This window comes from Pseudogymnoascus destructans (assembly GCF_001641265.1).
Source record: "Pseudogymnoascus destructans isolate 20631-21 unplaced genomic scaffold scaffold_5, whole genome shotgun sequence".
Lineage (NCBI taxonomy): Eukaryota > Fungi > Ascomycota > Leotiomycetes > Thelebolales > Thelebolaceae > Pseudogymnoascus > Pseudogymnoascus destructans.
The window spans coordinates 749,503-764,680 of NW_020167524.1; the positions used below are offsets into that span (position 1 = coordinate 749,503).

A 15,178-nucleotide genomic window follows, 5' to 3' on the forward strand; every position below is an offset into this window, starting at 1 on the left:
TGGTACCTGGAGGGGCAGCGGGGAATAGTAGTTCCGAAAGTATCACGTGACGGACTCGCAGGATGATGAGAAGAGTCCTAAGAGTCCAGGACTCCGAGGACTCGAGTGAGTTCCCAGGAGTCCACTAGGCACGTGATGGACTCGCAGGATGATGAGAAGAGTCCTAAGAGTCCAGGACTCCAAGGACTCGAGTGAGTTCCCAAGAGTCCACTAGGCACGACGCCACTATATAAGTAGATAGTATTTCCTTAGATAGGAGCTTCGTGCTCAACTCAATACAGTATTTGTTATATACTAGTAACGTGTTACTTGAAGCCTTTGTGTCTGATCCCCTGCCTCCTCTGATAAGTAAACCTTTACGCAAGAGAACCTCTGTGTCTTCTATCATTTAGAAGTCAGCGTTACAATTGGCTGTCGCCAAATAACTTATCTGGGGTTATAGCCCCTCGAATGCCGTGTGTGTTTGCCCCAGACAGGACTCCCTCTAGATATGAGGGGGTGGTGGTAGCAGCTTCTGTGGTTTTGGGCCCCTTTCCCTTATCATCACACTGGGGTTTGTCATCTAATGCCAGGCTCTCCATAGGTTGAGGTCTAGTGTTGTCAGGTTCATCTGCCATAATAGTATCCCGGATTGCTGTAGATACAGTAGTAGCAATAGCAATGTTACTGCGCACCTGGATAGGTCCCCCATTAAACTCAAATGGATATGGACCGTCCTCATTGGTATCAATTACCTTGAGGGCATATTGAATCTGAAACTTGGCCCCAGCTTGTAGGATCTCTTGAACGTCAGTCCAGGGAATTACCTGTTCAGGATTGTCGTTGTTGTAGATAGTCCACGGACACTCCTTTGGAACATGTACAGGGCCTGGCTCGATTGCTATAGCCTCGTTAAGTGAGAATAACGTCAAGGTACTGAAATCGCACCAGAGACGAGGGAGCAACAACACGTGTCGTAGGTGGTCACGCCATTGAGGGCCGACGTTGAACTCACTTGTATCGTGCTGGTAGGTAGTGTCCTCTTTTTGTAGATGGATCTTGCAGCGCCGGAGGAAGGTGTTGATATGATCAGTGAGTTTGTCATCATCGTCAGTGACATCTTCACGAACAAGCCGGAGAGAAATTTGGTTGGGCGCAGGCTTGTATTGGTGCATAAGATCAATAATTGCCTCTGCCCCTGGGGTCTCCAACACCGTGTCCTTGCTCATCCAAGCTGGGAGCCTATCTAAAGTCACTTCGCTAGGTGCAAAGTATGTGTTCTTCCCGACCTTTGTCGTAGTAGCAGCAAATTTAGAGGCGGTTGTCTGGTACAAAAGGTATCTGATGCATGTGTAGGCACAGTATCGCTCCATAGGGTGCTCGCCAAATGTGAAAGCGGGCCAAGGGTCGGGCAAAGCAGAGCTGACTTGTTAAACTGGGGGACTTTGAAGGCCTTAACCTTGGTGTTATTGACACGGTGATAGGTAAAATCGGGATTGAAGTTGAGCGTCCTCAATGGTTAAGTACTCAAGTGTTTCAAGAGCATTGGCAGTATGGTGAATTGTACCTGCAAATAGGATTTTCTGCACCAGGTTTATTGCCTCTTGATCTGCCTTCTCTTCCTCACTATGGAGAGTATAACTGGCAATGAGTGTACTAAGATCCAACTCGTAATCGTACGCTTCTGGATTCTCAATAGAGGCCTCTAGTATTGAGGTTGCATGCACCTGGAGCTGTTTCTTAAAAACTGTCTCAAAAACCATTGCCCCTTTCATCACTGGGTATGACCACATCAACTGGCGCAGATGCACTGCATCTGAGTAACCCAAATAACCAGCAACAGTCGCCTCAGAGAGTCGGATAGGTCATTTAGTAACGGGCTACCTGCACCACACATCTTGGATTGACCTTGTGATGCTGAGACTCGCTTTCGTCTACCCTTTGAGGGAGTCTATCGTCACATTAGTCTTCTTGTGTACATGTATAGAACGGGCCACTTGCCACTGCTAGGGCTGGACTGCTGCCACTGCTAGGGCTGGACTGCTGCCACTTTGGGTAGTGTCATCATTGTAAGGACACAGGGCACCCAGCTCACAGTAATAGCATATGAGAGTGCGAGTCGGAGGCTAAACGGATGCTATCCTATAGGTCTACTATGAAGGATACAAAAAAGATGAACGGGGAACCCCGTTGAGTCTGCTTCCTTGAGTAACCAAATAGCACGTCGTCCGTAGTAGACCGTAGGTCGCATTAATAGTCGGTGGACAGCCTCAAAGAGTATTTATGCTGCATAGGAACCTCGTCCCATATAATTAGACCTGCCTCTTGAAGTTGCCGCCCTACCCTTGAGTTCCGGGTAATAGAACAGGAGGTCTTATCCGTAAGATCAATTGGAATCTTAAATTGGGTTATGAGAATGCACCCATTGGTAACAGTAAGGCTGCAATACCTGTAGAAGCACGCAGAGAACTGATTTTCCTTGGGCACGGAAGAAATGGCATAAAGCCTTATATAGAAAGGTCTTGCCAGTCCCCCCTGGCCCTTGTAGATAGAAGTGGGCAGTCTGCGGCTCAATCTCAATAGCCGTACAGATTGTACGGAAGCATAAAAGCTGGTCCTGATTTAATCTTGAGACTAAATCTTCCGCAAGAGCTGTTTCAACTATAGGATCAAAGGTAGTTGAGACCAGCTATACTGAGGAAGAGGTAGGTTGAAGTCCGTAGAGTTTTCCCAATATCCGTAAGGCCAACAGAAAGCAAATACAGCCCCATAATCAAGATGTGGTTCTTGAAGGGAGCTAATAGAAATGCTCCTCCGTTTTAGGCTCCCGTAATAGGTCGTCGCAGATGTGGTCCTTAAACTGGTTCCAAAGGAGGAGCGGTCAGCGATCATTCCTATCCGTAAACCCGTTAAAGAAGCAGTGTCCGTAGGCCATAACCACTGGTTAAAGATGATAGCTTCATTAAAGCATTCAATCCATTCCTGGTCATTCTCTACTAACCCTCGCGCAATACAGGCTTGGTGGAAAGTCTCATAACATATACTGTTATACGTACGGAGATCCGTAAAGGGACGTCGGTCCACGGACGACAGTCAATAACATCCGTAGCTAGAATCTCTCGTCAGCAGTAGCGCTACAATGAAACATACGCCCAATGTTACGATCTAAGCCCCTTTTACGGGGAGTCCATTTCCGCATAGCCTTAGTCCAGACAAATCGAGTAGGAAACTCAGAATATAAGAAGGTCCTGCCATCCTCATACATAGCATTGTAACGGAAGAAGCCCATTAAAGTAGTATCTGTACGACTAAGCCTTGCAGTAAGCTCTTGAGTTGAAAGTCCATCTGGGAAAGTAGACGGTATTGCTGGTACTCTAAGTGTACTGTAAGTTGTGTTACGGGTGGGTATTCGCCATGGGTTACGTACTCCATAATACGCCATATAGCCTCAGTCAGCCCAATATATCATCCGTAGCCTCAACCTGAAGGGTAGCATGGTCGGAGCCCTTATAGATATATTTGTGGATATATTTTACAGCCTGTACTGTGCTACAGACCTCAACGTTCATATGACAGCGGTATTTCTGAAGTAGGTACGGGTTATACGGAACAACCCAACGGTTGTTACAGACAACAGTCTATGTCCATACACTTGGCCGGGTACTGTAAAAGTACGGCCATCATCCCGACGCCTGTATTATGGATACCCCTCATCATTTACAACACTAGTAGCAGTAAAAGGCTCCGGGAACTGTTTCGTACATCGTAGTAGTGAGGTAGGTGTTTTACGTGCCATACACGGAGCCTTTGGATGGTCCTCACCACATGGCCCATGGGTCATAGTTGAGTAGATTGAGTTACGTGAGGTGAAATAGGGCGAAGTGGCAAGGGAGCAGGTGGCCAGCGTGACGGACGACCACGGCCACGTCTTTGCGGCAGAACAATGTCCGTAACAGGCTGTAAGCTTTCTGTGGTTCTAGGAGTAGGCACTGGTACCAGCCTTTCCTGGGTGCGGAGGCTACAGCGAGAAGAGTGACTGGTTGAACACAAATTGCAAGTTGCGTACCGGCGACCTAGCGATTGGTACGGAAGAGTGATGACTCGCGGTAAGAACCGCAGTACGCACACCGAATAGGAGGGGACGAACTCATTAGATCCTTAACATTTAAGCAAATACAGAGCAGGATAGGGTACCGAATAGGATACAGGCAGAATGAAAGGCGATTACAGATTACGGACAGGGCGTAAAGGAAAACTCTGCACACTAAGGGCTCACAGACTGCAACCGTAAAGGAGAACTCTATATGCTAAACCTAGGGTAGTAAGAAATGGGACCTAAACTTAAGCCAGCCAATCCTGAATTTCGACAAATGATAGCCAATCAATTGGTCTTGCCGTTTTATAATGTAGTATAGTATAACGTGCATGTATAACGAAAGTGCCAAACAAGCGAAAGTGCCAAAATATCGCGACTACCCCATAGAATTGCGATAAATCCACCACAACAATATAAATTAATCAAAACTACTCGGAGTCCTCTTCCTCAGACCTGTCTATTACAATCTGACAAGTGCGCGCATTGTGTCCAGTCTCACCACACTTGCCACAGCGACGTGCATGGGTTTCTTCCCTTGGCTTCCGACCACTACTTGCCCTTATTTCTTGCTCTACTTGCTGCACAACGTCCCTCTCGTCCTGTAGCTCCTGTGCTACCTGTTGACTAAGTGATCCTCCTTGCTGTAGTCGTGTTTTTTTAGCTCTCCGGCGCTTGCTTAGCACTTCATTTGCCTGTCGCAGGTTTTGGTTCTCTGCTTTTAACAATGCTAATTGATGCATTATTTGCGATGCACCCTTTGTAAACTGGTCAACAGCTGCATAGATTGAGGTTGGAGAGCTATTTTGATGATGCGCAATTCAGTTTTTAATGAAAGTAGACTGTGATACAGCTTCAGTTGGGTTATTTGGTGTCTGAGAAACCCATGGTTGAGCGGTGTTTGGGCGAGAGGTTGGAGGTGTTGGCGTCTTAAACCTAAGGTCAAGTGTAGATATTACACTCTCAGGGCTAAATGGAAGAAGCCCAGCACCTCGGAACCCTCCCTGAATATTGCTTTCTGTCATTGCAATGTTAAATGCAGTGTGGAAGGAGGAAAGAAGTCATCCTTAGTAATGTGAATAATATGAGCCCGCATCATATCTTCAATTTGCCGACCGTAAGCTCTCTTTAATGGGCCAAAACAGCCAACATCAAGTGGTTGGAGTATATGGGAAGAGTGAGCAGGCATACAAAGCGTAATAATGTTGTGTTCTTTGCAGTACTCCTCAAACTTGTCTGAGTGGTGGCTCTCATGACCATCAAGGACTAACAAGCGATAACCACCAACACTCCGGGGCTTTGTGTGCTTCTCAAAATGCTGAATCCAATCCATACCTCTCTCGTTTGTAGTCCAGCCATTTGCAGTAACAGCGATTACCCAATCTGCTGGAAATCCGCTATTCTCATACCAAGATGCAAGGTGGTTTTTACCTGCCACAATGACAAATGGCGGCACTGCCCAACCTTGAGAACTAACGCCTTGGATTACTGTAACCCATTCCCGATTGCCAGGCTGCACCTTTTTTGCCTTTGCCCGCCCATCTGAGCTCGTTACTACCGTTGCGCTTGAGATGACGCCCATCATAAACCCAGTCTCATCAAAGTTGTAGATATCTGCATTGTTGATGCCATACTTTAGAATTGTGTTCCATACAAGCTCAAACCAGCCACGAATGACTTCTGGATCTTCGCACTTAGCCCTCTGGTAGTCGTATTTTCGCTGGAAGCGTGTCCGGAGCTCTACATGGCGCTTAACAAAGTTTGAAGCCCAACGTGACCCGACGCGTGGCGCGTCGCGTGTTGCAAGTAGTCGATTTGCCATATCTTCAACAATAGACAACTGAGGAGGGAACCCTTTAGCAGCTAAGTCAAGTATATACTGAACAAGAACTGATTCCTCTAGGTTACTTAATTTCCGTAAGTTGGCTTGGATATCGCGTCGTGAAGGTACNAGGAGCTCAAGTCTTTGCTATATCAATGAAGGACATAATCGAGCACAAGAACAAGACCAAAACTGAAGAAATTGACTCTCGACTGATCCTTCCGAAGGAATTTCATGAATTTTTGGATGTTTTTTCAAAAATGGCAGCAGACAAGCTACCTCCCCATCGACCTTCAGACCATCATATTGAACTCGAAGGTGATGCAAAGCTGGGATATGCACCACTCTGGAATATGTCAAAGGAAGAACTTGATTTGGTCGAAGAATATGTCTTCGAGCACTTGCCAAAAGGGTTCATTGAAGCAAGCAAAGCCCCATACTCTTCACCCATTATGTTTGTGAGAAAGCCAGGTGGTGGTCTTCGATTCTGTGTTGACTACAGGAAGCTAAATGCCATAACGAAAAAGGATCGATATCCCATACCACTCATTGATGAAACGCTGGCCCAAGTCATAGGAGCAAAATATCTCACCAAACTGGACATTCGACATGCCTTCAATCGAATTCGAATGCAGACAGAAGAAGATGAAGACCTCACTACATTCAGAACTCGATTTGGATCCTACAAATACAAGGTCATGCCCTTCGGACTCACAAATGGTCCAGCAACATTCCAGAGGTACATGAATGAAACCCTCATGGATTACCTCAACCAATTCGTCACCGCATACATGGATGACATTCTTATCTACAGTGCTACTCGAGCGGAGCATACAGAGCACATAAGGAAAGTCCTACAGAAGCTTCGAGAAGCTGGACTGCAAGCAGATATCTCAAAATGTGAGTTTTTCGTCCAAGAAACCAAATTCCTAGGACTCATCGTGGGAGTCAATGGCATTCGCATGGACCCTGCAAAGGTTTCTACTATATTGGAATGGCGAACTCCAAAATCGCTCAGGGATATGCAAGCTTTCATTGGATTCTGCAATTTCTATCGAAGGTTCATCCGAAATTACTCCAGCATCATGAGTCCATTGGTGAACCTTACCAGAAAGGATCAGATATTCGAATGGACTCATGCATGCCAAACTGCATTCGAGCTGTTGAAACAAACAGTCACAGAAGCTCCTGTCTTGAGGCATTTCGATAGAAACAAGACAGCCTATGTCGAAGCAGATTCCTCAGACTTCATCTCATCAGGAGTCTTGTCACAAAAAGATGATCAAGGGGTTCTACATCCAGTGGCATACTTCTCGAAAAAGCTAGCACCTGCAGAATGCAATTACGAGATATATGACAAGGAATTGCTTGCAATCATCAGATGTTTCGAAGCATGGAGACCAGAACTTGAAGGGACAGATTTTCCAGTCCAAGTCTTGTCTGATCACAAAAGCTTGGAATACTTCATGTCCACCAAGAAGCTGACAAGAAGACAAGCTCGATGGGCTGAATTCCTCTCTCGATACAACTTCCAGATCATCTATAGGCCTGGGAAGCAAAATGGAAAAGCAGATGCTTTGACTCGAAGGCCTGGTGACAGACCAGAAGGCAATGATGAGGATGATCGACAAAAGCAACAGCTTCAGGTGTTGCTACCACCTTCGAGGCTACATCCAGACATTCAGAAACTCAAAGAACAAGGCCAAACAGCTCAGCTAGCTCCAGTGGAAACTCATATCAGAGAAATGACAATTCTTGAGAAAATCCAAAAGTCTCAACTGGAAGACAAATTCTGCAAGGCTACACTACAGAAGCTTGAGAATGGTGATCGAACAAGCAAAGAGGTTGCATTGGCTTATTGCGAACTCAAAAACGGCATGCTAGAATATCAAAATCGAGTTTGGGTGCCAGAAACCATTCAGGTGGACTTGTTGAGAGAAGTTCATGAACAACCTTCTATGGGACATCCAGGAGCTGGAAAGATGCTGCGAGTCATGAAACAGCACTATTACTGGCCAAACATGGACAAAACAATAATTCGATATATCAAAAACTGCCATAGTTGTCGAAGATCGAAACCATCTCGAGATTCCTACAATGGACTTCTACAACCAATCCCTATTGACAGTCGACCATGGATGGATATATCAATGGATTTCGTGACAGGATTACCACTCTGTGAAGGGAACAATGCTATCTTGGTTGTTGCATGCAGGTTGACGAAAGAAAGACATTTCATTCCGTGTTTCGCTGGGCAAGAAGGGACTACTGCAGAAGCTACAGCACAGCTCTTACTTCGACATGTATGGAAGCACCATGGTCTACCAAACTCGATAATATCAGACAGAGGTCCTCAGTTCATTGCAGAAGTCTGGAGTTTGCTCTGCAAAATTTGGAAAATTTCAGCCAAACTTTCAACTGCCTTCCACCCAGAAACAGATGGACAGACTGAGCGATTCAATGCAGAGCTCGAACGCTACTTGCGAGCTCATGTGAACTATCTTCAAGACAATTGGGTTTCATACTTGTGCATGGCGGAGTTTGCTGCCAACAGTTTGCCATCAGATGCAACCAAGACAAGTGCGTTTTTTGTGAACAAGGGCTATGAACCAAGAATGAGCTTCGATACAGAGCAGCAAGCATATCACGAAGCCAAACAAGAGCACAAGAACATAGCTCAGACCATGGCAAAGGTTTGGGAGTTTCTGCAGGATGAAATCACGCTCTCGCAAGCAAAAATGGAACATTTCGCGAACAAGAAAAGGAAACCTGCACCACGCTATCAAGTGGGAGACAGAGTATGGCTTTCAACTCGAAATATAAAGACACAGAGGCCATCAAAGAAGCTAGACCACAAGCAAGTGGGACCTTTTGAAATTCTAGAGCGAATTGGGCAAGTTGCATATCGGCTCAAACTTCCAAACAGCATGAAGATTCATCCAGTATTTCATGCCAATCTATTAAGACTTGACTCGAATGATGCAATCGAAGGGCAGCAACAGGAGCCAGAGCCTCCAGTCATTGTCAATGGCGAAGAGGAGTGGGAAGTGGATGAAATCCTCGACTCAAAAGTTATTCGAAAGAAGCTTTTCTACAAGGCAGCTTGGAAGAACTATCCACCGGAGTGAGACATGGTATACTGCAGAGAGCTTTGAAAATTCTCCAGAAGTTACCCAAGCATATCACAGAAAATACCCTCAGAAACCAAAATGAGAGCTGGAGACAATGTTTTTTTTTGAAAATGGGATTTCTTGATCAGGAGATCAACTCTGGAGTAGGGGGGGGTAGTGTTACGATATCAAGTGCGCCTTGCAGCTCGAGTGGGGGTTCAGGGGTGTGGGGAGCTTTCCGGGGTTGGAGCGAAGTTTTCAGTTGTGGAGTGAATTCTCAGAACTGGTCTCGCTAAAGAGAATTCACTCCACAATAGCTGTATATAGATCGAGCCACTGCTCGAGTGCTCCTCTTCTCTTTCCTTTCTTCTCTAGATTGAGTTTAATTCATAATACCCAACTGGCGCCCTATGCCTTGGTGAACCGTGACACAATCCATACCTCTCTCGTTTGTAGTCCAGCCATTTGCAGTAACAGCGATTACCCAATCTGCTGGAAATCCGCTATTCTCATACCAAGATGCAAGGTGGTTTTTACCTGCCACAATGACAAATGGCGGCACTGCCCAACCTTGAGAACTAACGCCTTGGATTACTGTAACCCATTCCCGATTGCCAGGCTGCACCTTTTTTGCCTTTGCCCGCCCATCTGAGCTCGTTACTACCGTTGCGCTTGAGATGACGCCCATCATAAACCCAGTCTCATCAAAGTTGTAGATATCTGCATTGTTGATGCCATACTTTAGAATTGTGTTCCTACAAGCTCAAACCAGCCACGAATGACTTCTGGATCTTCACACTTAGCCCTCTGGTAGTCGTATTTTCGCTGGAAGCATGTCCAGAGCTCTACATGGCGCTTAACAAAGTTTGAAGCCCAACGTGACCCGACGCGTGGCGCGTCGCGTGTTGCAAGTAGTCGATTTGCCATATCTTCAACAATAGACAACTGAGGAGGGAACCCTTTAGCAGCTAAGTCAAGTATATACTGAACAAGAACTGATTCCTCTAGGTTACTTAATTTCTGTAAGTTGGCTTGGATATCGTGTCGTGAAGGTACACCTTGTAAACGGTGACGTAGCTTGCGGTGGTCTACGGAATAGATCCTAGCTGCAACTCGAAGGCGCAAATTTGGGTCGCTTTGCATAGCTTGGATAGCTAGCACTAATTTGCTTTCATCATTTTTATGGCGCATGTTTTGTTGTGGAGGAATTTAACATTTAGTTGGGGGGGTTGGTCACCGCATGATTTTGGCACTTTCGCTTGTTTGGCACTTTCGTTATACATGCACGTTAGATAGTCTGGATAGTTAATGGATAGCTAGATAGTTTGGATAGTTAATAGATAGCTTAACTATCTAATATCCACTAGCCTAGTCATGCTACGCCTAGCCTCACTAGCTTCATAACAGGTCACGTTACTAGAGCCTAGCCCTGATAGCCCTATAACTAGCGTCATGTTACTGTAGCTGTAACATTCGTGCTCAACTTAATATAGTATTCTTTATAATACTATAACGTGTTACTTAGAAGCCTTTGTGTTTAATCCACTGCCTCCTCTGTTAAGTCAACTTTACATAAGAAACCTCTATGCATACTATTAGATAGGAAGCAGTGTTATACCAATTCACAGAAATTGACAAACCTAGAGGAATCAGTTCTTGTTTAACACATACTCGACCTAGCTACTAAAGGATTTCCTCTATAGATGTCTGTTGTTAAAGATATAGCAAATTGACTACCTGCAACATGCAATACGCCACACGTTAGGTCACATTAGGCTTTAAACTTTGTTAAGCAGCATGTAGAGCTCTAGGCAGCTCTACACACTGCTTAGCTCTAGAGTGTATAGAGCTCTAGACACACTTCTAGCATAAATATGACTACTAGAGGGCTAAGTGCAAAACCCAAAAGTCATCTATGGTTGGTTTTGTAATGTGGGTGCACCAGATGTGAGAATCTAGCCACCCAAGGAAGGGATGATTTTACTAAGACAACACACTGTCTTAGGAAACAGAGCCAAAGGGTTGTAGCTTAGACTATTCCACAACGCAGCAATCAGGTGTATGATGTAGTGAAGTGGTTTAGACGTGTGACCTAGGGAATAGTTAGAATAGTACTATAGTCTAGCCCTACTAGCCCCATAACCCCTACTAGCCCCATAACCATGATGTCACGGTACAGTAGCCATAACAATTAGCTGGAATATCACGTTGTGTAGGTATACCACAGTTCTAGCGACAGAGCTTCTTATAGTTAACTTTATAGAGCTCCCCTGCAGCTCTTGCGCTTAGTTTTGGGTTGGATTTCATAGCTTGGAGGGCTGAAATAACGTCTCTTTCATCATTTTTCTAGGACATCGTTTATGGTGGAGAAATGTAGTGTTTTATGTAGTTGTCGCGTTGGCACATCTAAGTGAGGCTTTCGCTTGTCTAGGGCTTTCGCTATCTTAACGATATGACATACATGTACGTTATTATTGTTTTCTTTCTATATTACGTCATTATTGGGCTTCTTTTCTTTTTTGATGTTGAAATATAAGTATAAATACATTAAGAAACTATATATTGTGTGTGATATGGTGGATAAATTGGTGATAGCTGGGGATAACTGTCATTTTGCCCTTGACCGCTGGGGTGCTGACCGTTAGGGTGGGCAGTGACTTTCGTTTATTCGTCTCTCTAACAAGGCACGGTTTGTGCTTTCCTTGTTAATCTACCCTGCTATACTCCATGGATCTGCACCATACAGACGCCGTTGAACCAAATCCAACCAAAATCTACATGGAAACCCGCCCATAAGACCATTAAAAAAGCTTTGGCTTTCGTTGGAACTCTATCGAAGCAACAGCTCAGCTCCCCTCGTTAAAAAGTGGACCAGACCCTCTCTGGATCTTATCCGAGAGCGGGCTCAATCTGTCAACGTCTCCCACGGTCTTGTGATAACTGCAAACCATTTATTCTGTGCTCTTGTGCTTAGCAAGTTTTCTTTTCCTACCTTTGCGAGCGCTACAAACATGAGCACATCCCATGAGCCGCCCACCAGGGCGGAGGGCCTTAGAGAGAGGCATCGACTTTCCGATGAGAAAAACACGCCAAACGTCATTGATGCGGGCGATGCCGCCGCTGCGGAGGAGCTGGAGAAGGAGAAGAAGACGTTTGGGCGGACTCCAGACGGAACCAGTAAGTTTTTGGCCTGCACCCCAGAGCCCAGCGCATCTTGAGCTGCCGTTGCCAAATGATGAGTAAAATGCAAGAACCCGACTAACTCTTACCCCACGTAGTCTTCACAGTTCCTCACACACACGACATGGTCTCGCAGCTCCTCGACCCTCGACAGCCAAAGAACTTTTCCGATGTGGCGGTTTTGGCCGTCATGGCTGGCCACATCCTGCTCCTCTACGTCCTCCCACGATTTATTCGGGTCCCTCTCTTTGCTGTTGTATTTCTGTTCTGGAGAGCTTGCTACAATGTGGGGATTGGCTACCTATTACGCGTACAATCCAACCACAGACAGATGGAGACTTGGGCGAAGCAATGGAAGCTCTTCGAGAACCCAGCGTCGGGAAAGAACCCAAGACCTTGGCTGTATGACCTTCTGAAGCGCGAGCTGGAGGCAAAGATACCGGAAGATTACAGTTTTGAGAAGGCGCCGATCGAGTATAACACCTGGCTTGTCTTCCGACGTGTCGTCGATCTCATTCTCATGTGCGATTTCTCAACGTACTGCCTATTCGCGATTGCATGTGGAAGCCAACCAGTGAATGAAAGTTATCTAATGTTCGCGGCCCGCTGGGTTACTGGCCTTATCCTCTTCGGTTTTAATGTCTGGGTCAAGCTTGATGCCCATCGTGTTGTCAAAGATTATGCATGGTACTGGGGTGACTTTTTCTACCTTATCGACCAAGAGTTGACATTCGACGGCGTTTTTGAGATGGCGCCTCATCCCATGTACTCCGTCGGATACGCCGGATACTATGGTATCTCTATGATGGCATCCAGCTACTCGGTGCTTTTCATCTCCATTATTGCACACGCCGCCCAATTCGCATTTCTTGTCTTGGTTGAGAACCCTCATATTGAGAAGATCTACAACCCCCCCGCGCCAAGAACTAGAAGAGATACGAATCCTACCCATGCCGAAGTTGAGGAAGCAACCCACGAAGCAGCTGTTGCTGAGGGAGTGCCAGAGGAACCTGTCTTGGAACCCTTCAGACCCAGGTCCCCAGTGACACCTGCTCTACCGTCCAACCTGCACAATGTCATGGGATTTGACAATATTGACCCATATCGCATCACGGATGTGTCTGTACTCCTCCTGGTGGTGTACACCGCGCTATTGACCTTCTTCACGCCCAGCACACCAATTTGGCAGGTATTATTTGTCCTCCATGCTACCGCGTGGCGATTATGGTACAGCCTTGGATTGGGAATAATCCTCGATCAACAATCTAACATGAAACTGTGGACTCGTCACTTTGTCAAGTACGGCGAGAGCGCAGAGGAGGCATGGCGTCAATGGAAGGGCATGTACCACCTCAGCATGTCAATGGCCTGGATCAGTTTCGTTGCAGCAGCATGGAAATCGTACTCATCTCCGCCAGACTGGGACTACGGACTAGTCCTCCTAAGACATGTGGTTGGATTCGCCCTTGTGTCCCTGCAGCTCTGGACCGCTGTGAGCATCTACGAGTCTCTCAGCGAGTTTGGGTGGTTCTACGGCGACTTCTTCTTCGACCACGCACCAAAGCTGACATACAGCGGCATCTACAGATACCTGAACAACCCGGAGCGCATCATCGGCCTCGCCGGTGTGTGGGGAGCAGTATTCATTACGAATAGCAAGGCCGTATTCTTCCTGGCCTTACTTAGCCATATGCTCGCACTCGGATTCATCCAATTCGTTGAGAAGCCTCACATGCAGAAACTTTACGGACAGAGCCTCCGCAAAGAGGCTGGGCTTACAAAGACCTTCCGCAACTCCCTACCGCCACACTTCAAGTCATGGCACGGTAGCGTCGACAAGGTTCTGGGGGATACCGGAAACTTTGTCGAGGATTTCCTCGATGCTGCTCGCCCCAAGCTCGCCACTGGTGTTTCCACCTTTGTCCGCGACACCACGGCACTCTTCCAGCAGTACCCTGCACGACTGACCATCACTCGCCTGGCACCTGACCTCGCAGGCTACAACCCCAAGGACTACTCTATCAACATCGAAGACTCCTTGACCACCACAAGCAGCCCCTTCAGATCCCGAACCTTCGAGTACGGTGCACCCATCCGCGTCAAGTGGACTGCCCCTGCCAACCACAGCCACAAGGACTGGATCGGCCTCTACATGGTGGCCGACAACGCCTCGCGCGACGTTACCCGCATCGCCTCCGTCGGACGTTGGATTCCCACCTCGCGCGACGAATACGACTCCTCCATCGCTGATACCGGCATCCTGTCGTCGAACAAGCCGTACAACGGTGGCGACGGTGATAGCGTCCTCGTGCAGGGTGAGATGGTCTTCAGCGGTGACAAACTCTTCTGGACGCACGGCGTGTTTGAGTTCCGGTACCACCACGATGGCAAGCACAACGTCATGGCCATCTCGCGGCCCTTCACCGTGTGCCTCGCCCGTTTTGACGAGGAGGACACGACGGGCCCTGTGCGCGTTGCCATTGAAGAGGCGCTGCTCCCAGTGGTCCGCAACTGCTTTGACCGCGACCCGGAGGTTGCGCCCGATGGAGTGGAGGATGGGTTCGGAGAGCTGGTGGAGCGCGAGAGCAAGTATGCACGCCGCGTGGTATTTGCTATTAAGGAGGTGTTTGGAGTCGAATTTGCGCCGGGGGTGGTGCTTGCGGATGGGAATGTGAGGAATTTGGCGTGGAGAATTTGTAATGCGCGGAAAGTGCTGGTGAGTTTGATCCGATCCCTCCCGTTGTGAGTGAAGCTAATGAGTCGTAGGCGCCGTATAGCATGTCGAGTGGGAAGGGGACGACGACGCCCACTGGAGCTTGAGTGGGTTGGTTGGCTGAGTTGGCTGGACTATGTTGAGTTGTTGTGGGAGGCATTTTGCCTGTTGCTCTTTGTTATGGAGGTGGAAGGAGGTTGTTCGAAGCCTAGCGTAAATAGGACACATTATACCAGTAACGTATATAGCATAGCACTATAAGAATCATGAACATAGCATCT

General features: G+C 47.1%; 2 protein-coding genes across 2 annotated transcripts; one reads left to right on the top strand and one right to left on the bottom strand.

Annotated features, from left to right (window-relative positions):
- Positions 1-401: 401 nt before the first annotated feature.
- On the bottom strand, positions 402-1,754 carry VC83_02492 (uncharacterized protein; the record flags this gene model as incomplete). The annotated part of the gene is made up of 2 exons (XM_024466153.1): positions 402-1,401; positions 1,507-1,754. The coding sequence occupies 2 exons, from the start codon at positions 1,752-1,754 to the stop codon at positions 402-404; spliced, it is 1,248 nt and encodes a 415-aa protein (XP_024326105.1).
- Positions 1,755-11,560: 9,806 nt separating this feature from the next.
- Positions 11,561-15,175, top strand: CHO2 (phosphatidylethanolamine N-methyltransferase). The gene is made up of 3 exons (XM_024466154.1): positions 11,561-12,181; positions 12,283-14,900; positions 14,951-15,175. Exons 1-3 carry the CDS (start codon positions 12,016-12,018, stop codon positions 15,002-15,004), a joined length of 2,838 nt encoding a protein of 945 aa, XP_024326106.1. The 5' UTR covers positions 11,561-12,015; the 3' UTR covers positions 15,005-15,175.
- The last annotated feature ends 3 nt before the right edge of the window (positions 15,176-15,178 follow it).

What these genes read in the sequence shown, in the direction of transcription:
- CHO2 (XM_024466154.1), top strand. Translation starts at nt 12,016, where the DNA reads ATGAGCACATCCCATGAGCCGCCCACCAGGGCGGAGGGCCTTAGAGAG. An exon ending in GCGGACTCCAGACGGAACCA is followed by an intron (nt 12,182 to 12,282) that starts GTAAGTTTTTGG and finishes TACCCCACGTAG; the next exon opens with TCTTCACAGTTCCTCACACA. An exon ending in GTAATGCGCGGAAAGTGCTG is followed by an intron (nt 14,901 to 14,950) that starts GTGAGTTTGATC and finishes AATGAGTCGTAG; the next exon opens with GCGCCGTATAGCATGTCGAG.